Source organism: Macrotis lagotis, chromosome 8, assembly GCF_037893015.1.
Source record: "Macrotis lagotis isolate mMagLag1 chromosome 8, bilby.v1.9.chrom.fasta, whole genome shotgun sequence".
In the NCBI taxonomy this organism is placed as follows: Eukaryota; Metazoa; Chordata; class Mammalia; order Peramelemorphia; family Peramelidae; genus Macrotis; species Macrotis lagotis.
The window spans coordinates 116,848,533-116,873,585 of NC_133665.1; the positions used below are offsets into that span (position 1 = coordinate 116,848,533).

Below are 25,053 nucleotides of genomic sequence, written 5' to 3' on the forward strand. Positions count from 1 at the left end.
TCCTCTGGCAGAAAGAACAATCTTTTATTCTGAGGTATTTGCTATTGTTCCCTATATTAAAAGTCAAATCCTGATTTTAATTTTCCATCTAGTTACTTCTGAAAAATCCCCTTGTGAGGGAGCAAAACTGGATTGGAAAGTCATCACTGATACCTACTTTATGTTTCTGAAAAATTTACTGAAGTCTCCAAGGATATCAGTGTCTAGGTAAGTTTATATTATTCACCTGCAAGAGCTTCCCATGATTCCCTTTGGAGATGAAGAACTGTTGTCTAGATAAAGTGGTTTGATTTTGTAAGATAAAAATAGAAATGGATCCCTGCAAAACCACATATTTATTTATATAACCACAAAATTAACATTGTCTGTATGGCATTGTATATTTACTTCTTTTGCTAAACGTTTCCCAATTCCATTTTAATGTGGTTTGTGAGACTTTATGGGGATTTTGTGGACCTCAGTGTGTGAAATACCAGGTTTTACACCTTTACTGTATAGTGACTACTTAGAAAGTTATAGAAAAGATAACATTCTCTGAACATCAACACATTTGGTATGAATATCACAAAGACAAGAGTTTTCTCTTGAGAATGTTCAGATTTATCTCTCAAACCTAACTAACAATGAGGACTATAGTAGCAGCAGCAGTAGAGGCAGCAGCAGCAAAAGCAACGACATCCTAAGAATCATTGCAGAATTGAGTCTTATTGTTTCACTGGAATGGAAAGTTTACTAATATTTAAAGTCATATCTTCTTATTTTGGGAATAAAATATAAGTTTTAATATTTTTAAATAACTTTCAAATAATTTGTTACTTTAATTAACATCTAAAGATGTGCAACTAAAATATTTGCAAAATTTCCTATCTGTTATAAGGAAAATATATGTATGGAAATTCATTTCTGTTTTGCTACAAAAATATTTTAAACTTGAAAATATTATTGGTTGGTACTTTAAAAAATGCTTTCTTTTTAATATTTCAGGATTTTGGTGTACACCAAGTATCTTCTGGAGATGGAAAAGAAGTCACATTCCTATGAAGATGAAGCGACAAGCTTTTGGCTATCCTTTGTAGACTTTTTGGAAAAAATGGTACTAACTGGGTCTTTGGTCTCATCCAATCATTCTGCATTCCAGAACCTTGCAAATCTCACTGAAATTATCTGGAATAAGACTCTTTGGGGGATGAATACTTCTAGAAGTTCAGGGGCAGAACCATATTCTCTTAATTCTCAGGAATTTTCTAAATTTAGTAAGGAGGTTATAGAGAAAATACAAGTTGTGTCAAGTCTCTGGAAAAGACATGAAAATGAAGGATTTTTGAGAATCTTGGAATTACTACTTTATGAAATCCACCCTAAGCTTTTAGAACTATGGATGTATGGTATCCCCAAAAGAGAAAAGGACACATTGGAAACATTATCAACTCTTTTAAATTTGTCCATTCCAGAAAATCAGAGAGTCTTTGGAAAGAACTTAAACTTTTCACTGAATTTTCAAAGTTTATCTGAAAATTTAAACTTGGATTTTGTACATTTAAGTGAAATTGTCATAAATAGTCTCTATGAGCTTGGATTAATTAAACAAGAGCAAGTCACTGCAGCCCTGAATACAGTTCATGCTCTTCGGAACTTATCAATGCTTTCCTCATCATTTTCTGATTCTCAAAAACAGTACTTGGAAAACATATTGACTCAAATCTATCAAAATGTCTTTCAGGACAAGAATTCTGTTGAACTTTTTCGATTATATTCTTCAATTTATCAAGATATTTATCAGTTCATCTCTAGTTTTCAGAATGAAGAGTCTTTGTTAACTTTCTTTATCCAAATTTCTGAAAGCCTTTCAGCTATTATAAAAAAGTTTAATTTTCAAGACATCAGCAAGGCTTTTGAATTTCTCTCTGAAGTTACACACTTTCTCAATCGAATCTCTGAAGAATCACTTTGTAAAAAGCTCTTTTCAGTTTATAACTATCTGGGACATCAAGTCAAATCCCTGATCCCAAAGGAAAGTCAAGAAGCAAGAATGATACACACAACTCTGATGAGTTTTAAACAGGTCCTCATAAGAGATAAAAATTTTCGAAGAGCATTACTTTACTATCTGAATCAACTTTTCAACAACTCAGTAGAAGGACACTTGACTAACCAATGCTTTTATTTGGATGATAGGGTCCTTTCTTTGAATAGGTCAATGAATGTGAGAAATTCCCTAATCCTTCCTTGGATTCAAATGCTTTCAGAAAATATTGTCATAAATGAATCTTTAGCTATGCAATGTGCCTTTTCATGGGTTGAAGTGTGGTATGAAATCTGGAGTGAAATGTCTCAAGTCTTAAAGTTTGATTCCAGGTTTTTTCTTTCTCTCCAGATTGGCCTCAGGAAACTTTCTTCAGAACTAGGAAATAGCTTTGAACATTCTGAAGCATGCCAGACAATGTTTCCTGACCATATTCCTATAAAACTTATCAGAAGTATATTAAAAAATATAGTTCACAATGATGATGCCAGAAATTGGAATGACCTTATTGGTCTCTCATCTGTGTTAGACAATTCATTAGCCATTATCAAATCACTAACTACAGAGAAAGTAGAGAAATCCCTTTTGACATTGGAAAATGAACTGCTTAAATTAAAAGAATCTCCATTAAATATTAATATTAGCAGAAAGATTTTTTACACTCTGTTTGAAGTTTTCATGGAGCTAAGCAATGCAACAGGAAATATAGACAGAGATTCTATAATAGGCTCTGGAGAAGACTATGAAACTGCCTTCTCTATTTTACAAGAGACAATAAGATTCCTTAGAAATATATCCTATAATCAAGATTTATTGTCTTGTGCTGGCATTTTACCGAATATTACCAATTTAATTATGGAAAGTGATTTAGCTTCAAAAAATACTTCACAAAAATTATTAAGTGTGCTGACAATTTTAAATTCCATTTTAACCTCTGAAGATAAAATTAGTAGACTAGAAGGTTGTACTGCTTGGATAGATATAATCAGAAATCTAGGTTTCAAATATAATACTTCATTTCACCACTCACAGGACTTTTTACAAGTGTTTTTATCTTCAAGAAATGTCAATGACACAAAAATCACAATAAGAAAGATGTTAGATTTTGTTTCCTTCATATTAAGTTCAACAAAAACTTCCTGTTCTTTGAATAATTCAGATATGCATTGTCTGGATGTTTACTTTAGAAATGTAACTAACTTTGTAAAAGCTGTAATTACTCCATTGTTGGAAAAAGAGAAGATGCCAATGTCTGACTTTATATTAAGGATTTTAAATAATTCAGAAGATCAGATCAGAATAATTATCAATAATTTAACAAGAATGTTAGAATTTTCGCCTGATATAAACTGGAAAAATTTTACTGAATTAATCATAAGAGCCTTAGAAAACTCAGAGAACTCTCCTAACAGATTCCAAATTGTGTGGCGGCAATCAATAGCATTCTTTAGAGAAATTCAAAAACTTGTGGAAAATATTATTATTAAATTCTTAGAAAACAATCCATCTGACAATGGAAAACTTTTAAAGTTGTTTACGAATTTCCCAAAGGAAAAAAGCACTAATCTGTTAGGTGAATCAATTCAAAATTTAGGAAGTTATTTTGCATTTAATTTGTCCCATGATCTACAAAATTCACCAATCCATGCAATTATGAAAGCAATAGATCTTGATATTCAACTGGCAAGGGATGTGATGAATTCCTTATTGCCATCTATTCTTCCTAACATTCCACAAAATTCAGGAAATATGAAAGTTTTAAAGAAAATCAGTACTCTGATACACAACCTCAAGAACACAGATGTAGAACTCTTGGTAGATCAACTTGAACAAATTAGTGGGAGCCTTTGGAGTTTTTTAAAGAATATCAGTGCTTTAGAGGATGGAAATTTGGGGATTGATTTGTTAATTGGATTAATGAATACTTTTGTACATAGCTCACATTCTTGGAATGTTAACCACCTGTTGCAACTCTCACGCTTGTTTCCTAAAGATGAAGTTGATGCAGTAGTAGATGCATATTATGTGCTTCCTGATGGAGTGAGACTTTTACAGAGTATAGCTCATAAGAACATTTCAGAAGCCCTCCTGGAAGTCTATAACTTCACATTGGTGCATGGAGTTAGCATTTCTACCATCACTAAGGAAGATTTTGCAAGTGCCATAAAAAGCCTTTTAGACATAACAGAATTAGTTATAGAGAAGCCAAATATTGCTGCAGAAGCTTTAAGTTGCCATCCTGTAACTTGGTGTTCCAATCATACAACTCTACAGCTTCACAATGATATAGTAATAGAAAAGTGTAAAACACACAAATCTATGCATCCTTTGTTGTATAGCAAGATGGCTGATCTCTTTTATCACCTGCACCTCATGCCTTTGGAAGAAGATTTACAATGTTCAAATGAGACTTTAAGGATAGAAGTGACTCACAGAGTATATTGTTTCTTTCATGAATTAGCAGCTTGGAATTCCATTCTTTTAAATTTTTCTGAGGTCTTCCAAGTCAATAATTCACTTCTGAAAGAGCTTCAAGGGCTTTGGTACAAGACATCACCTTATATCCTATCTTCTGAAAAATCAAGCAATACTAATGAATCCCTACACTGTATGGTAATTCCAGGGAAATGGATTGCTTTGAGAGTCATTGAAAAGCTAAAAAAAATGAACTTCACAAAGGTTTTGTCAGTTAAAGATATTTTGGAACAGTTAACAGGTCGGAAAAAGATCCAGTACTGGAATGTTGACAAAGAAACATCAGTTCTAAACAAAAGTGTCACAAATTTGAAAAGGTGGATAAATCTAGTCTCTAATTTTGATGTGGAAAACCAGACTTTCTTTCTATCTCCATCAATGCATGTATCTTCTAAAGCAAAATGTATGAATTATCTCTTAAAAGTATTAGTAAGTTTTGATAAGACTAGTAACATTATTGACAATCTTGAAAACCTTTGGCTTGAGTCATACCCAGAGAAGAATTTTGGTATTGAGCATATATTCTCTTCAGTCAAACAAGGAATTCAAATAATGAAATCACTGGTTGATCAAAATACAACCTTACCCCTTTCTTATTTGTTAAAACAGTTTAATCCTTCATTTTTACATTGGGCTAGATTTCTGGAAGACCTTAAATTAGTTACTAGAGACTTGCTTTACAAATATCGCAATGGAAATTTCTCTGCAATAATAGATACATTGATCCCTGCTTTGATCAATGAAAGTTCCCCTTTTGCTAGGACATTGAACAATGATGATATTACAGACTTTATGGAACACTTCAAGAATGTTTCTAGAGAAGGAAACATTAATATTACATTTGTTGCTCATTTGTTAAACCTAGAAAAACAAGCTAATTTCTCTGTTGCTCAATTTCTTTTTGAAAGTAGCCTGATTAGTGCAATCAATAATTTTGCTTGGAGTTCTTTTGAAACAGCCCTGCATTTAAATGACACTGACCTTCCAATAATGGACTTCATTGATCTGGTGTTTAACTATACACAGTTTGAATATATTAAGGGAAATATCTCTCTCCACCAAAGAAGCACAATGGAACTGTTCAAGCAATTTTCCCCCAAATTCTTTCCCCCAAAAGGAAATTTTGAGAGCACACTATATGCTCTGCTGAAAAACTTATGTACACATATGATGGCTAAGATGAGGTGAGTATGAGTGTGATTTTTATCTGCTATATTGCTATATTTTATCTGCTATATTATCTGCTATATTGCATTTTATGGAATAGATTTTACTTTGTGGTCTGTTTAAATTACAACAGAATATACAATACACAATACACAAAACTCAAATTTTCACTATTGATCATCTTAAAAATGAACTTTTCATGGATGTAGTATTTTGGTTTGACAAAACTGCCTAGCAAATCTGTCATTTTTAATACTAGAGACTTTGCTATTGCTCATTCAGAACTTTCCTTTGTTTAAAAATTATCATTATCTAATATAAGTTTATATGGAACTGAAAAATAAGTTCTTCCATTCAATAAACCTTTTTAATTTTACATCTCTCTATCTGTCTGTCTATCTATCTATCTATCTATCTATCTATCTATCTATCTAATCTAGTGATGGGACAGCATGGCACACTAGTCAGTGAACATGACCCTGAGTTAGGAAGACTTGTCAGAAAGACATTTGCTCATGCACCCACCCCAGCTTATCACTCCAGTCAAATTACCTTATAAGAATAAATTACAAAGCAGCTACTTATCTCAATATTCCTTTCCTTTATAAAATCAAAGATCTAGATTTTAAAAAGTATCAAATATTTCTATAAACTAGGGGCAGCTAGGTAGTGCAGTGGATAGAGCACCGGCCCTGGAGTCAGGAGTACCTGAGTTCAAATCTGACCTCAGACGCCTAATAATTGCCTAGCTGTGTGGCCTTGGGCAAGTCACTTAACCCTGTTGGCCTTGCAAAAAACTAAAAAAAAATATTTCTATAAACCTAGTAGTTAACTGTCTTGACTTTCTATTAATGAATGAAGGGAAACAAATTCAAAGCTTCATTCAAGTGAAGTCATTGTAATGCATGTCTTGAAATGAGAAACAAAAATGATTTCACTGTCTTTTACAGATCTACAATTTAATCTTTTTCTTTTGAAGATATCTTTTGAAATTCTGAATGGAAAAGTCAATTTTTATGAAAACTTCCATGAAATAATAAATAATTATTAATTAATAATTAATAATACTGGGGTGGCTAGGTGGTGTAGTGGATAAGGCACTGGCCTTAGAGTCAGGAGTACCTGGGTTCAAATCCGGTCTCAGATACTTAATAATTACCTAGCTGTGTGGCCTTGGGCAAGCCACTTAACCCCATTTGCCTTGCAAAAACCTAAAAAAAAAAAGAAACTGTACAATACTTATAAAGGGAAAATACGTAAATACTTTGATTAGATGAGATCATTGCTATTTATATATAGAACCATAACTACTATTCATTTACAATTAAATTTATGGTTCACTTATAAATAGTAAAAATGCAATATATCATCAATATCACTACACTTCTCCTCTTTGTGGCTCAGTTTTCTTACTTAACTAATAAGGGGGTGGGACTAGATCTCTAATGATCCTTCCAATTAATCCTTGATATTATTAAAAATATTTTATTTATTTCTCTTTCTAACTTCATGCAGTAGTAGTTTTACCAAGCATTATTTTGCAAGGATTTGAGTTTTACATTTTTCTCCCTCCCTCTCTTACCTATCCCCTCTCCCTGACAGAAAGAAATCTGATATAGGTTCTACATTTATAACCTTACTAAACATAGAACTATATTGATCATATTGTGAAAGAAGAATGAAATCCAAATGGAAGTAAACATTAGAGTGGAAAAATAGCATAATACAAAAATTAACTTTTAAAATTGAAGATAATAAACTTTGGTTTTCATTTAAGCTCCACAGTTCCTTTTCTGGATATGGATAATATTTTTCCATCATATTTTTTTTAAAGTTTTTGCTAGGCAATGGGGTTAAGTGACTTGCCCAAGGTCACACAACTAGATAATTATTAAGTGTCCGAGGTTGGATTTGAACTCAAGTCCTTTTGACTCCAGTCCTGGTGCTCTATCCCCTGTGCCACCTAGCTGCTCCTCATCATAATCTTTTAAAATTGTCTTTTATTATTGTACTGCTGAAATGAATAAATCCATCACAGTTTATCATGACCCCATGTTGTTTTTAGTGTATATAATGTTCTAGTTCTGCTCATTTCACTGAAATCTCATCCCTTATGATTTCTTATACAATAGTGATCTATCATACACACACACACACACACACACACACACACACATAAACATATACCACAATTTGTTCAGCCATTCCTGAATTGTTGGATATCCCCTCGATTTTCATTTTTTTTGTCCCACAAAAGGAGTGTGTGTGTGTGTGTGTGTGTGTGTGTGTGTGTGTATATATATATATGGTACTTTTACCCTTTTTTTATGATCTCTTCAGGATACAGATCCAGTAGTGATATTTCTGGATCCAAGGGTATGCATATTTTTATTGCTCTTTGGGCATAGTTCCAAATTGCCCTTCAGAAAGGTTGGATCAGTTCACAGTTCCACCAACAATCTCTAATCTGTGATTTTTCAAAAGAAGGAGTTGGAGTAAAATCTCATAGATTCCTTTAAATTTGAAATTGATGGTCTCACTTGTAAGTTTTCAATTATTATTATTTCATATTCATATTCTATTCAGTTATTTTGCCCTCTTTTCTAAAATAGCAATATAAAGGATGCAGCTAGGTGGAGCAGTGGATAGAGCACCGGCCCTGGAGTCAGGAGTACCTGAGTTCAAATTCGGTCTCGGACACTTAATAATTACCTAGCTGTGTGGCCTTGGGCAAGCCACTTAACCCTATTGCCTTGCAAAAACTAAAAAAAAAAAAAAAAAAAAGAATTAGAAAAAATAGCAATATAAACTTTAGAGGAGAGGACTATAATTTGTTGGTAAATACTTCATCCACTGTTTGGGATGAAATTCTAGAGTCATTATCAGGGGAATAAAGCAAGGCCATCATTTTGCATTGATCCATTTCTAAAGAAATAATTTTTTAACACCAAAATATTGTCGTTTGAATAAGAACTTGTTACAAATGTTCATATTAGCAGTCAATACAAATTTAGCTTCTGTTTGTAAGGTAGAAATCAGATAATTTTGTCCTTCATATGATTCAGATCATATGATTCATTTTTAGATACTTAGATGAATGTGTGGTATCAATAGAGCTGCTTCAGTCATGAATGAAGTTAGTCATCCTTCAAATCCTCTAAAATTCTTATCTTTATTTTTCCATAAATCCTCCATGGAAATGTCATTTAATGAACTAGAGATCTTTTAATAACTTGGATATGTTAGTGTAGCACTTAGGATGTCTAAATGCTGTTGTTTAGTCTTTGTATATGATTGGATCAACTCCTTTCTGTCTGTGATAACTGCCTTTGTAGAAGTCTTTTGAATATTGTGATTATATTTGAATTTGAATAATTTCCTTATTATTTTTACAGTAATGGTACAAAGGACAAACTTTTAAATCTTCTGAAACTGGATCCATTTACTAATCTGAAGGAAGAAGGTGGATTACTCAGCAACTCTTCTAGTTTAAGAGAAAACATTTATGATTTAATCAAAGATTCATTGAAATTAGAAGATGGTAAATTTTATTTTGATACTCTACAAGGACTCAAGTTCATCAGAGATTTATTACATGTTATTTTAAGAGATATCCCTACAAGAAATGACACTGGAAATGATGCTAAGCTGGTTAAGAATAAAACTTATTTGCTGTCAAAGATGAATAGTTTTGAAGACCTTGTGAAATTCAGTGAAGATCTTGACTCTGCGGTTCAACTTGTTAGAAAAAATTCTGCAAAAATAGTCAGCCTCATGGATATTATCTTTAGCTATCGTATTAAGGATCTGCATAATTTTTCCTCTACACTCCAAGTTGTTCTTGCTAATTTAACAGAATTAGTGACCTTTGTAGATAATATCTTCCCTTCAAAAGAGAGAAAGGTAGTAGAAATTACAAAGCAATTACTAGATATAATTGCCTATGGAGAAAAGGATATTCCAGAAGTTTTCTTAGAAATGTCTCAGGCTTTGAGTACTTTGTTGCAGGACATCAAGAAGTTAAGAGATCTTTCACAAGCAGTAGACACCATGGTTGAATTCCTTAATCTATCTAAAAAAGTGTCAGCTCAAGTGGCCACTATTTTAGAAAGTCACCTAATTTCCAAGACAAGTGGAAAGTTAAATTCCCTTGAAATCCTCTATTCTTTTTTGCAAGAAGCTGTTCACAGTGCTGTAGATGAAATAACTTCTATGAGGAATACAGAAGTTTTAAGATACCAGGAAGTAGAAAGACTTCTGAAACCATTGCTGGATGTCACTGCTTGGACTGTTGAGATTAAACCCACTGTTTTCAAAGAATCCAAACCTCTGAATAAATCATATCTGAGCCAATCTAAAAACATTTCTGAGATTGTAGAAGAAATTGCTCTGTTTATAATCAATTCAAAAAACCACTCTATAGAACTGGAGCATCTTGTATCAGCTCTCAAAAATGCATCCCAAACTTTATCCATAGAGGCTAAAACTCTAATGGAAGAAGTTCTTGATTTTTTGGTGCCAATAAACAACCTCACTAGACAGGTGAACTTTTTAAATTCTAATCTGAATTCCTCCTATCATTGGCTTTGGGATACAAAATGGGAAGGACTTCATAAAATGATCCTTTTTTGGAACGAAATACTGTCTCAGACCAACCCAGAAAGTGGGGCTAAGTTGAAAATGATGATTGCTCTATCCTTAGAAGCTTTAGGGAATAATTTACAGAAGGGTGACTGGGATATATTTAATCTGCTGTTGACATTTGCACAGCATCCAAACAACCTTTCTCAAGCCATTGAAAGCACTAGGAAGATGCTGAGTGTTTCTGGAGGAGAATTCAGTAAGGCTCTATTTTTTAACAGCTCTACCATTCCCAACATGACCCACCAGGAACTCGAAAAAGCAATTCAGGTTGCATTAAATAAAATAGCTCTCTGGATGGATTGGCTACTTTTACACCACTCACAGTGGAGACATTCTACAAAAGCTTTATTCCCACTCACTTGGGAGACTTCTGTTAATGCAACTACTGGAAAAGGTGTGATGTCAAAACCACCAAACAACATTAAGAGAGAAAGGAATAATTTTTTGTTTACTTTCAAATCTTCATCTTGTTTTGAAAAGTCCATTAAAAGAATAATTTATCTGGCAAAATACTGGCAAAAAGGACCCCTGCAAAATCAAAGGTAATTTTCTTTCATAATTTGTAACAAACTTTATTTTTAAAATTATAAAAATAAAGTATAATCATATAGGAATCAGATAAATAAATTATATTATTCTAAATATCCAATATCATTTTGCATAAAATAAAATAAGGTGGGTGCTACAAATGTACAAAAAACACCTGGTAAGTATAAACCAATGTATATATTGTAAGCTTTTACTGCTAAGCTCATTAATTAAGATGGAAAAGAGCTTAAATAAATTTTTTTCCTAATTTGTATTAATTAATAATTATTTATCAAGGGCCTACTCTGATGGACATTGTGATATATATAATATATATATCCACATAATGAATATAACATAAATCTCTCTTTAAGAATTGATGCTGAGCTCATGGAGCTTCATTCCTTTTCTCTAAGGATCACCTTTGAGCTCTGCACCTATGTACAATGTATTAGACTGGATTCAGTTTTGGAGAAGACCGATGTCTAAGTATAGGAGGGGAAGATTCACTTTTTTCAGATTCTATTGCTTGTTAAATCTCTTACTCCATTGCCCTGCAGTGAAATTACTTAAAATTTAGTTTTTTGGCTCATTACCAGGATTTCCCAAAAGCCTAAGTTGAGGGAGAAGGAATAGAAAACTATTACTGAATAGAAATATAATGTAATTTGTGAGTGAGAGGTATTTACTTCTTGCCCACAAAAGAAATATTAAAAGACACAAAAAGACTCAGACCTTGCAGGATAAGGCATAAGGAGTCACTAACATACTTTATAACTACAGTTTTAATCATTTGAGAGACTGATACCTAAACCATTCAAACATAAAGTTTTATGTGGGGTTACTGAATAGATATTCCATATTTCATCTCATCTTTGCACTGCTCAAATATTTCCTAGTTAGTACATATTGTTAGGTAAATTAATCTTGTTTTGGGCTCTACCTTATTTTAATGGTTGACTTCATGAGTGCTAGAAAGACTACTGAGATTTCTTCTTTTGCTGCCAAGCAGCTCTGGCAAAAAGAACACAAAAACCCCTGAATCTCTCATATTCATGTCCATAGATACTCATCCATGTTAGATCAGGAAGGAAAGAGCAAATGAATCTACCCAAAACTTTTTGAACAAACACATCATGGCTTCTATCTGTCTCATGGGCTCTAACTTGAAACAGTCCTAACGTGATTCATTTTCAGAAAAGAAGGGAACCCTAAGGGTGGGGTCACTTCCATTGAATCATCTCCCTGCTCAATGTTCAAATAAGAGCAATGCCAAGCCCTCCAGTTCTCCCAAATATGATTGGAAATAATCACATTGGTGCTCTTCAACCTGAAAGAAACTAGCTCTTCAGTACTATCATGTATGCATATGGTGACTACTGCTTTTTGCATGTCCTGTTCAATCTCTGTTACACAATATAATTCAGAATTAAAAAGGTAGGGCAGGAAGAATGGAAGAGAGCAAGGAAAGCTAATATTTAAGTAGATTTTTGAAGGAATTAAGGAATACATTGTAATGAAAGTAAGGAGGTAGAACATTTCAATAGTGATGGGCATTTAATGCAAAGGAATGGGAGACAGGCTCATCACCATATGTGCAAACTTTTGCTATAGCCTGTGGGTTGATCTTCCTACCTCAAGTTTCTCCCTAATTTAATCTGTTTTCTATTCAGCTATCAAACTGATCTTTCTAAAACATTGATCTGATCATGTACCCTTTCCCCCTATTCAGAAACTTCATTGTCTTCATCTGAAAATTTATATATGACCCTTAGAGATGTCATTCATCTTTATTGATCAATGGCTACCTGGGATACCCAAAATAAAAGAATTGTAACTGGAGCACAGTGAAAGATCTCTTGACCAAGCTGTATTGATCTCTAAAATTATTCTTCAAATATTATCAGCATCAAATGAAAGAATAAATATTTTTGAACTGTATAGTCAGAACCAGTCCAAACACTAATGAACAGTTATCCTCATCCCTTTTCTTATCCATATGGTGCCTCCTAATTAATGACATTCATTTAGCAAGTCACAAACCTCTAAAAATAGACTTTTAACATATTCATTTGATGTAAGACACTTATTTTTTATCTGATTACAGTTTGTAAAGTCAGTTTCCTCTCCCCATCCTACTTTCCCTCTTCTCTTGCTTGAGTCAGCAAGTCTTGTCTGTCATTTAGTATTACAACCTAGTTTTCTTCCATCTTTCCTATTCTTTGAATTCTCAATTATTTAACACATATATTTAATATCCTCTGCTCAGTTTAGAAGACTTTTCCATTTCTTTGCAAATCTTTCCCCTGCCATACCCACAAATCTCTCTTACGTGATATGATTAAAGACATTCCTGGGACAATTATTCTAGTGTAAGGAGATTCTTCAAACCATCTGTCCTTTAACATCTTCAAGTTATTTGAATGATGTTTTTAAGACTGAAATACCAATGGACTCTAAACCTTTCCCTCTTTGCTGGCTACCAGCTTCCCTTTCCCAGTGGATTCACTATCACTATTATAACTGACATTAATAGATCACTTTAAGGTTCAACTACAGTTCAACTAAATTTAATACATATTTATTAAGAGCTTAAGATGAGTCAGACTGTGTTTAGTGCTGAGAATGCAAAGAAAAATGAAACAGTTCTCGCCCTCATGGAGCTTACATTATCAGTAAGCTCCAAGACAAGGTCCTCTTCTGAAAGGCATATGGACATGGGCTGGTATCTTGAGGCATAAGGTTTGGAGAATAGCTACGATGGGGAATGAGATTCAGAAGAGGATAAGGATCAACCCTGAATAAATACCCTGTTGAGATTAGATAATAAATTTGTATGGATCCTGATCAATAAATTTAGAAAGCAAATTGGATCTATTTTCTCATCCCTTCCTCTTAACAACTATGAAGCAGATTCTAAAGTTTTTATCATATCCACTTTAGAGATGGGGGAATTGACATTAAGCAACTTGCCTGTGGTCCCATATTAATAAGAATTGGAGGCTCTCCCTTCTGGTGTTCTTTCCATAATATAGCACTCCTCAACATCGAATGATGACAGGTGCTAGCTTAGATTCACTACGGCAGGAGTTTATTTAACTATGTATAACACTTTAATAGTCTGATAGCTTGCCATTTTTTTGACTTTCTTTGCTTAAGGAAAGAAATCATGAATGTTCCACATCTCTCCTACTATTTAGGTCTTTAGGCTATGGGCCTAGGGTTTTTTGAAAGCACTTGTAATCCCTTTGCTGGACCAAGATCCTCTTTAATATGTTGATGATAGATTCCTCTTTCTGAAGAGAGAGCTCCAAACCTCCCAAAGAGTTTCATTTTTTCAGGAATCAGGCAGTACCTAATTAGTTTTTTTTCTGCTGGAGAAATGTGAATTGTTAAATAGTTTTATTCCTGTGACATTGGAAAACTTTTTTATCTTTGTCATAAATCAATACAATTCTAATTAGTTTATGCCAACCTAATTTTGTTTTATTTGGAAGGATCTTGTTTATTTCACATCTCATTATTAGCATAGACTTGATGCTTTGAAGCTCTTGGTAGTGAAAGGTCCAGAAGAATGTATTAACTATTTCCTTTCCCTAAGGGAAACTGTAGGTAAGGGAAAAAGGCACTGAATCTCAGTTTTTACAAGGCAGGATTTGTAGTACCTTGTTAAGATCCAGTACCAAATAAATCAGATACAACCCTAGAAAAATTCAGAGAACTGGGGAGTGATCCCAGTCAGGAAGGTTTAAAGCAACTAGGTGACTGCATTTGATATCAGGAAGACTTGAATTCAAATCCTAGCTTAGAGACTTACTAATAGGATGATCCTCAGTGAGTTATTTAATTTCTTCCCTCAGTTTCCTCATTTGTAAAATGATAACACCTATTTGTTGCAAGGATCAAATAGGATAACAAATTCTATATATAATATATATAAATTAATAAGTTACATGAACAAATTAGGTATATAAGGCACATCGTAAGCTTAAGGAATAATATAAATGCTTATTATTATTACTGTTATAATGATGAAGATTAATAATGATAATTGTGATGATGGGGAAAAACCAGGAATCCAACCAAAATGTCAGATGCAGTGAAGCCATTTATAAGGGGATTCAGGATGGGGGCCCTATGGTTATAAACCAATATGATATATTTTTAAATAAACAAACACTAACTGTTTCATCTAAAGGGTTGTTTCCTTCAAAATAATCACCCTTAGAACCCATCACTTATTTCAGTGAAATTCAAAGTACTTTATATTGCTCACAGTATTTCTTTGTAGAATTTACTTCTTTTAAAGGTCTTCAGTGATATTAAGACTTCTACCCATGTGAGTATATTTGATTTGCAGGAATAGCCAAAAGTTATTTGGAACCATGTCTGGTGAATAAAATGGATGACCAAACTGAATAATATAAATTTAATTAATAATATGATTATTATAAAGTTAGAAGACTGGTTTTCTTAAGTATTCCTCATCCTTCCAGACTTCTGCTCACTAAAGCTGTCTTAGAATCAGAGCATGACAATATTAGGATTGAAAGAGACCTTAGAAGGTTTCTGGTCAAAACTCTCATTTTATAGATGAGAAAAGAGAGACCTAGAGATGAAGTCATTTGGGAAAATTCAAACAGGTAGTTTCCAGTATTGGAAACCAGGTTTTTCTGATTTTAAATCCAGTGACCTTTTGGCCTTATCTGTATGGGAGATTAAGAGAAATTAACAGTCTCTAGGAATGAGACTGCAAATAGTAGAGAAGAACATAATTGAAGTAGAATTCTAAGAGAAAACCCAGTGGGCAATATAAAAAGTTCACTAGTGTCAGTAGTTATAAGAACTAGGTAGAAATCTGGAAATGGAGATTAAAAAATGTTAATAATAAAGAGGAAAATGAGTTCATCTCATATAATTTTTCTATTTAAATTCATTTAGGGATATTGCATTAGTCATAATTGCTCCTTCCCCATAACCTCCTTCTTCTCAGGCCCCCTCCTTGTGGAATATAAGGTTTTGAGGATAGAACTGTTTTGCTTTTGTCCTTATATTTCAAGATTTTACATTGGTACAATGTCAGTTCTTGATAAAGCTTCCTGATACACTGATATTAATTTATAGTTACCCCTGATATAGTAAATAAAAGGTTTATTTTGCTCAAATATTTGGCAAACCACAGGTTTGTTCCTACAGAGTCACTAAGTTTCTTTCTTTTGCTATGCCTTTGGATCACTTTCTACCAACTTCAAAAGGGGATGAGGCAGATTACTGAAGTCTTTAAAGGTACCATATAGTCACCAATTTCATTCTTTTGGGCACTGTTTTCCAATGACAGATCACAATTCCTCTAAGCCTTAGTCGATGATATTTGCCATGAATTTCAGTGGCATGGAAGAACTCAGTCACTAATCTTCCATGACAACTCTTTTTTAACCTAGCGAGGACAGTAGTCAGGGAGTAACTACAAAAATCTATCAACCATTTTATTCTCAAAGATTTTTTGGGTTCTGCCAGTGTTGCTTTTTCAAGCATGGCCTACCAGAACCTAGAGTCATTTTCATGCTCCCTTGGAGTATTGATTTAGGGCTTTAATTCTGGAATTTGATAAGGTAAATAAGGCTCAAGTTTAATTAAAATTTTAGTTTTTTTTGACAATGATAAATGCTCTTGGCATCATCTATGGATATCATTTATATTCTTCATATTGTTTCTTCTTCTGTCCCAGAAAAATGGAAAATTCAAAGGTGATGATCATTCATGTTGCAATTCTTTTTTGACTCCATCTTTACTATTTCTTGTACTTCAGCTTAATGGACAGTATAAGTATGTTTGTATTAGCACTGTATAACTATTTTTCTTCTTTATCAGTGTCTTGGAAATGTGTCAATTTTTCCAGAAGCTATTAAAGCCCTCCACTGCCTTAACTTTGCAGAAGGTGAAGATGACAGTTTTGAATGTGTTAACAATCCTGGCAGGTAAGTTACTTTAATATCAGTTTTTGGATAATTTTCAAATAATCTGAATTAACTGTCTCTATGCCTTTTGTATAGTCTTTGACTTTAAATGGGTTTAAATGACTTAAATGGGTGAGATATAATTTTATCCATGGTGAATCTAAATCTATGAAATGAAACATGTTTTAGGGGAGATACATTGTAAAGGCAGACCATAAGATCATAAATCATTGGATTAAGAGCTAAAAGGGAAGTTCATCCACTTTATTTTACAGATGAGGAATTTATATGTATATGTATGTATATGTGAATATATATGTATATATATATAAAAGAGAGAGAAAGAAGATAAGGAATTTGTCCATATTTATATACATATACACACATATAAATATATATGTCCTTCTGTACATATATATCCATCTCTCTCTCTCTCTCTCTCTCTCTCTCTCTCTCTCTCTCTCTGTCTCTCTCTCTTTCTGATATTCTTTCTCTCTCTGTGATATTCTCTCTCTCTCTCTGTCTGTGATATTCTCTCTCTCTCTGTCTGTCTCTGTCTCTCTGATAGTCTCTCTCTCTCTCTCTCTCTCTCTCTCTGATATTCTCATTCTCTCTCTCTGTGTGGTAGTCTCTCTCTCTCTGATACTTTCTCTGATATTCTCTCTCTCTCTGCTATTCTCTCTCTCTCTGCTATTCTCTCTTTCTGCTATTCTCTGTCTGCTATTCTCTGTCTGCTATTCTCTGTCTGATATTCTCTGATATTCTCTCTCTCTCTCTCTCTCTCTCTCTCTCTCTCTCTCTCTCTCTCCCTCCCTCCCTCCCTCCCTCTGTCTTGCTAGCTAGCTATCCTAAGAGAGCAAAACTATGAAACCAGATCCTTTGAGTCAAATCTCTTTGATTTGAGCACCATAAAATACTTTTATCTCATTGTCACTCAGATTTTTACAAGTGTCTACATGGTAAGCAAATATAAATGTACTGCATGATTTTGACTATGTAATAAATTGAATTTAACTTTATTTCAAATTACTGATTGGACTAAGGCTGCTACCATTACACCTAGTTACAGTTAGTTGCACTTAAGTGACAGTGGGTATTCCTTCTCTTTTACTACTTCACGTGTGCTAGGGGATTAGGGTTGATTTCCCCACTAAAAACACAACAGATCATATCCTGGTGTAAGATAAAAATAAAATTGACTTATAAACCACTAGTTAAATATCTTAGTCTAAACACTTTTATTATGTAATTAATTTTTAAGACACTTATTATAATGGAAGTGAGCATTATTGGGGGAAATCATAATTCAATAAAATATATATTTATCAAAGTAGAATATGCAGAGGAGCTATTATTCTCCAGAAGGAAATGGTATCTAGATTTTCCTTTCTAGAACTTCCAAGGCCAGATATATCTCAAAAGAAATTTGCCAGGTTCTCATATTCTTTTTCTTCCTACTATCAATCAATCAACCAACAAATATTTATTGGGCACTACTGTGTTACAGGAATTGTACTAAGGAAAATATGTTATGAATAGCTTTAGCGGTTTTACAAAACATTTATTTTTGACTTGGTCATAATTTTCAGTAAATATTCATTAAATACCTGTGAACATGTTGTGGATACAAATAAAGGCAAAAGACAGTCCTTGTTCTCAAAGAACTGACAATTGAATAAGGGAGACAATATGCACAAACAAGCTATATATGGGGAAAAATAGATATAATCAGTAATGGAGATGCACCAGAATTAAGGGGGATCAAAAGAGACTTTCTGTGGAAAGGGGGATTTAGGGTGAGATTTGAAGAAAGCCATGAGGTAGAGATGAGCATGAAGAAAATTCCAGACATGGAGGATGGTCGTGGAGAAAATAATATGAGGCAAAAGATGGAGTATCATGTTTAAGAACAGCAAGGAGGTAATTGTCTGAGATTTAAGGAGTGTACTCTGTGCAAATTCCGAAGTCGGAATGGATCTTAGACATCATCTAGTCCAATCCCCCCCCCCCCGCCCTTTACCAATGGAAAAACTGAAGATTAGAGAAACAAAATTACTGCTCAAAGTCTCAGGTAGTAAATGACAGAACAGAGATTTGTCCCTTGGTCCTCTGGCTCATGAAAAAGTGCTTTTCCCCCATTTCACTATACTGATTCCTCTTGGGAGCTAATTAGCAAGGGGTAGAAGGATTGCTTTACTTCAGGGAGGGACCATTTGTTATTTTAGAACATAAATGTTCAGTGAGCCCACTCAACCTGGATTTGTGGTTTCTTCCAACTCCCTTCATTATGTATTGAAGTGAAGAAGACAAACAATGGGAAGGTTGGGGTTTAACCAAGGGTTCAAGTTCAGTCAAACTGGACCAATATTTCTCATCCACAACATTTCATCTCTTCTTGCCTTTTACACAGGGTATCCCCCAAACCTAGACAGCTCCCTTCCTCATTTGGAATCCCTACCTAACTCTCTTCAAACTCAACTCATGTCGCCTTTCTTAAGAGGGGTGAGTTCTTGGCTGAGCCTTTTTTCAGGGCTGCCCAAACATCTTTGTTATTTTTTGGCACTCAGCTCTCACCTGTGATTCCAAGAAACTGTAGCAACAAGTGGTAAAACATTTGGGCATATGGTTAAACTAAGTTGAAGATAACTTACAGGTCTCAACTTTTTGGTGAGTTAGTGGATTGTCTACCCCAAGCATGTGGAGATTTTCCCTAGTGGAATGGGCAGATGAGAAAATTTGTTCCAAAGGCCAAAGAAGGCTGAAGCAGGCACTGTGGAGTTATGAAAGTTTGGTTAGACATTGAAGATGCTAAGGTCATCCATTGCATCCCAGAATTTTTGCCAGTTGTCTTGACTTTTGACTTGCCATTGAACCTTGGTACCTCTGGAAAAAGAGAGTGAGGCAGAACTTTTAAAAAAAATCTTGATTACTTTATTATGATGCATTATGTTTATAATGTTTAAAATAGACTTTGTGCAATTCTGCCTCACTTAAATCCAATTCATGCATGAGTTAAGACCACCCTTTGATGTCATTAGTCTGCTTCAAAAACTAAGAACAAATAACATGATTCTCTCAGTCCTAATTCCTATTGTCCTTGAAATTATCTTGGACTTTTGCTGTAGATTGCATTTATTTTTAAATTGTATTTAATTCTCTTAATTACCTGCACTACCTTTCTATTAGATTGTAAACTTTTTTGAGGTCAGGGATTATCTGTTTATTTAATTTTTTGCATCAATATCTATCACTATGAAACAAACATTTATTAAAACTTCTATGTGATCAAAGTAGGAACTAAATACATGTGTATTGATTAATTACTTGTCCTTAGTGGATAGGGGCCCTGCCAACTTATTAGTCAGTCAGTCAAACAACTAACATTTATCATGTTTTACCATGTATATACCAAGTACAGTATTGAGACTGAATTGTAGGAGAGACTATTCTCTCCTCGCTTTTTCTAGTCTTTTGATCCTTATTTCTCCTCTCCCACCACTATTGCCATATGAACCCCTAAGATTCCAGAGGTGTATACTTGTGAAAAATTAAATATGGCACTACTACAACATTAATCACTAATAAGAAGAAATGATCAAATTGAGAAATTTAACAATAGCAGCTAGTTTTTATTTAGTGCTTTTGACTTAAGGAAGTGATTTGAAGGTTATATCATTTTGTTCTCACAACATTCCTGTAGGGGAAGCTCCATTTTACCGGCACTTTACAGGTGAAGAAACTGAGGTTGAAAGATAATAACTTTCCCAGGGTCCCATAGTTAAGTGTCAAAGGAAGAATTTGAATTCAGGTCTTTCTGACTTTATGTACAACTTTATCTATTTTAACATCTAGAAGGCTTAAGTGTGAGTTACCTCATTAACTTTTTATTATTACTTTTTTATTACTATTATTATTATTATTATTATTTTAGGCATTTGCAAGGCAAATGGGGTTAAATGGCTTGCCCTAGGCCACACAGCTAGGTAATTATTCAGTGTCTGAGGCTGGATTTGAACTCAGGTACTCCTGACTCCAGGGCCAGTGCTCTATCCACTGCACCAGCTAGCCACCCCTACCTCATTAACTCTTAATCTCGAATTCATCAGGCAAAAGCAGCATAAGGAGGACCTTGCCTTTAACCTCTTCTCTAAAATCTTTCTGGGAATTGAGAAATTAATGGAAAAGATTGTGAGATAGCTCTGAAAGGACTGGGTCAGTGAGGATACAAGAATGGATGGATGAAAGGCACATCTCCAAATTGATATACTATAGCAGCCTAGAACACATATTCTAGATAAGAGTTACCTATTGCTTGGTGAGAGAAGTGAAGAAAGGAGAATGAATAAGCACCAGTATTTGTCTCATATTGAAATATCAAAGGTAATTAAGGAAGATACCTGCATATTCTTAAGCATAACTATTCAAAAAGAATCAACAAATTAGTCCTTAAGTGTCCCCTTCACTCCCCACTATTTCCCTCCTTTTATATAGATACTAGCATTACAGTAGCATTTATTTCTTTATAATTATTATTATCATTTTAAATTTTGTACAAGTAAGTAGTACTGGGTACATGCAAAAATTCACAACTGCTTGTAGTGATGAAGAGAGGTTCTATTCGTTCTACTAACCATGAAGGTTTCTTTTAGCTCTGTGAACCTGTAATTCTGTTTCCTCAGCATGCAGTTTTTCTTGCACAGTAGCTGGTTAATATACAACTACTTCTTCTCTTCCTTTCTTTCCTCTTCCCCTCCTAATTCTTTTTCTTCATCCTCCTTTTCCTCCCTCTCCTCCTCTTCCTCCTTCCCTCCTCCTCTTCTTTATTCATTCGTTCTTTTTTGTCTTCTTTTTCTTTATTCTTCCTTTCTTCTTCCTCCTCCTCCTTCTCTTTTCTTCTCTTTTCTTCTTTTTTCTTCTTCCCTTTTTCTTTTCTTCTTCTTCTCTTTCTTCTCTTTTTCTTCTTTTTTCTTCTCTTTTTCTTTTCTTCTTCTTCTCTTTTCTTTTTCTTCTTCTCTTTCTTCTTTTCTTCTTCTTCTTTTTTCTTCTTTTCTTCTTCTTCTTCTTCTCTTTCTTCTTTTTCTTCTTCTTCTTCTCTTTTTCTTCTTCTTCTTCTTCTTCTCTTCTTTTCTTCTTCTTCTTCTCTTTTTCTTCTTCTTCTTCATCTTCTCTTCTTTTCTTCTTCTCTTTTTCTTTTCTTCTTCTCTTTTTCTTTTCTTCTTCTCTTTTTCTTCTTCTTCTTTTCTTCTTCTTTTTCTTCTATTTTCTTCTTCTTTTTCTTCTATTTTCTTCTTTTTCTCTTCTTCTTCTTCTTCTCTTCTTTTCTTCTTTTCTTCTTCTCTTTTTCTTCTTTTCTTCTCCTTCTCTTTTTCTTCTTCTTTTCTTCTTCTTTTTCTTCTCTTTTTCTTCTTTTCTTCTTCTTTTTCTTCTCTTTTTCTTCTTCTTTTCTTCTTCTTTTTCTTCTCTTTTTCTTCTTTTTTCTTTTTCTTCTTCTCTTTTTCTTTTTCTTCTTCTTCCCTTTTTCTTCTTTTCTTCTTCTTTTTCTTCTCTTTTTCTTCTTTTCTTCTTCTTTTTCTTCTCTTTTTCTTCTTTTCTTCTTTTTCTTCTCTTTTTCTTCTTTTTCTTCTCTTTTTCTTCTTTTCTTCTTCTTTTTCTTCTCTTTTTCTTCTTCTTTTCTTCTTCTTCTTCTTCTTCTTCTTCTTTTTCTTCTTCTTCTTCTTTTTCTTCTTCTTCTTCTTCTTCTTCTTCTTCTTCTTCTTCTTCTTTTCTTCTTCTTCTTCTCTTTTTCTTCTTCTTCTTTTTCTTCTTCTTCTTTTTCTTCTTCTTCTTCTTTCTTCTTCTTCTTCTTTTTCTTCTTCTTCTTTTTCTTCTTCTTCTTTTTCTTCTTCTTCTTCTTCTTCTTCTTTTTCTTCTTCTTCTTTTTCTTCTTCTTCTTCTTCTTCTTTTTCTTCTTCTTCTTTTTCTTCTTCTTCTTTTTCTTCTTCTTCTTCTTCTTCTTCTTCTTCTTTTTCTTCTTCTTCTTTTTCTTCTTCTTCTTCTTCTTCTTCTTCTTCTTCTTCTTCCTTCCTTCCTTCCTTCCTTCCTTCCTTCCTTCCTTCCTTCCTTCCTTCCTTCCTTCTTCTTTCTTTTTCCAAGATCCTAGGTAGAAGTATTTTATTGTTGTTTAGTATTTCAATCTTGTCTGAGTCTATTGACACCATTTGGAGTGTTCCAGTCAGAGACACTAAAGAGCATTGCCATTTCTTCTCCAGCTGATTTTATAGATGAAGAATTGAGGCAATCAAGGTTAAATGACTTGCCCATAATCACACAACTAGCAAACGTTTGAGGCCTGATTAGAACCCAGGAATAGTTCAGTCTCTAGACTCATAACTCTATCCACTGTGCTCCTAGCTACCAAATCGAGGGAAGTAAGCTCTTAAATAACATCATTCATCAGATTAGAAGCACTTTGGAGACAGGCACCACATATAAGCTAGTAATTTTCATTCCTAGTTCCTAGAATCACAGTAGCGGTTTTAATTCTGAGGAGTCCAGAATCTGGATGGGAAAAATTGCTTCTTAATATTCACTAAATTCTAACTAAAATGTAGTATTTCTGGGGCAGCTAGGTGACAGAGTGGATAGAGTACTGGCCCTGGAGTCAGGAGGACCTGAGTTCAAATCCGCCATCAGACACTTAATAATTACCTAGCTGTGTGGCCTTGGGCAAGTCACTTAAACTCACTGCCTTGCAACCCACCCCCCCAAATTAGTATTTTCTTCAGCTGCCTAAAACCGTTATTCTGAGCATGGTCCATAGACTTCACTAGATTGCCCAAGTGATTGATCCCACACATTAAAAAAGGTCAAGTTCCCAAGAACCAGAAAAATCTAACTTTCAATAGGCATTTGATCAGTGGATACCATATCTGTATGTGAATGCAAATATAACAATTATGTAGATAATTTCCCAAAGAAGACCTATATTTTACACCAGAGCTGCTGTGAAAATAACTCAAACTAGGCTAAATAAAGTATCATCTTTCTAAATATTCTTTATGATTGTCAAAAACTGCTTTCTAATACGTTTAAACAATCTGAGTTTGAGCATGCCACTCAACAGGAGCTGTCTTAGTATTAATTGCCTAAGCAATAGATTGAATCCAGTCACAGTTGAAGACATAATCATTTTGACAACTTCACACATGGATAAAGTAATGACTTTTAAATGAATTAAACATTTAGATTAATACTTCCAGTTAAGTTTATTTTCTAGATCTGCATTACAGTTGCCAAATTGATATAGCATATTTAGAATGACTTATTAACAGAAAATTGATTTTTAATCTTTATATTTAATTACAATCCTTTCTCCCCTAGCACATTCTGTATCAAAGTATTCTGAGCTATTAGCTCTTTATTTTCTTAGAAAAATTCACCTACAAATTAATTCACGTACAAGAAAATGGGTACAGGGTCAAATATTGTAAAAATTATTGCTCCAGACACTAAAAACAAATTTTCAAAAAATTTGGTGTATGGAATTCTCGTAAAACAATTTTTTCTAATCAAGTTTATTGATGACTATTGTTTTTATATCACTATCATTCCTAGCAATTCTTCCCCATTTTCTACTTACAAATCAATCTCTCTCTGGTTTTAAAAACAAAAGCAACAGCAAAATACAGCAGACTTATCATCATCAACAAGAACAACAAATTCAGTGGTCTCACCCAACAATATATCCAATATTTTGTCCCAGTAGTCCTCCACCTCTTTCTCATTATTGTTTTTTTTTTCTGTGCTTCTCAGGACACCACACTAAGGGGAGCTCAGAGCTGCTCAGAGAGCAGCTTCCTTTTAATATTTTTACATTGATATTTTCAGTTGTACATATTATTCTTTTGGTTCTGCTTATTTCATTCTGTTAGTTTATTCAAATTGCTCCATGTTCCTCTGAATTTCTCATAACTGCTATTTCCACTAATCATTAAAATTCTATTATATTCAGATACTATAGGGTTTCTTAAAAGTCATTTCACAATTGTTAGGCACCCACTTTATTTCTAATTTTCGGCTTCCATAGAAATGCTGTTGAATTCTATCTTTTTTAAAGTTGTAAAAGACCTTCCAGTATATCTAGTACATATGCCAACATGTTCATAAATAAGTTTTGTCTTGAGAGATCACTATTTTATAATATGAACATTATAATTTTTCATTATTTTGCATCTTATTGATGACATTTTATCTCCATTTAACATATTTAAAATGCCATTT

At 33.6% G+C, this 25,053-nt stretch overlaps 1 protein-coding gene across 1 annotated transcript in view; it reads left to right on the forward strand.

The window, feature by feature from the left end:
* The window catches only part of ABCA13 (ATP binding cassette subfamily A member 13), a 493,610-nt gene that overhangs the window by 119,745 nt on the left and 348,812 nt on the right, over nucleotides 1–25,053 (forward strand). The window contains exons 16-19 of the mRNA XM_074199032.1: nucleotides 93–207; nucleotides 985–5,682; nucleotides 9,061–10,851; nucleotides 16,709–16,815. Coding sequence (XP_074055133.1) covers nucleotides 93–207; nucleotides 985–5,682; nucleotides 9,061–10,851; nucleotides 16,709–16,815 — 6,711 coding nt within the window. The remainder of the gene's footprint in view (nucleotides 1–92; nucleotides 208–984; nucleotides 5,683–9,060; nucleotides 10,852–16,708; nucleotides 16,816–25,053) is intronic.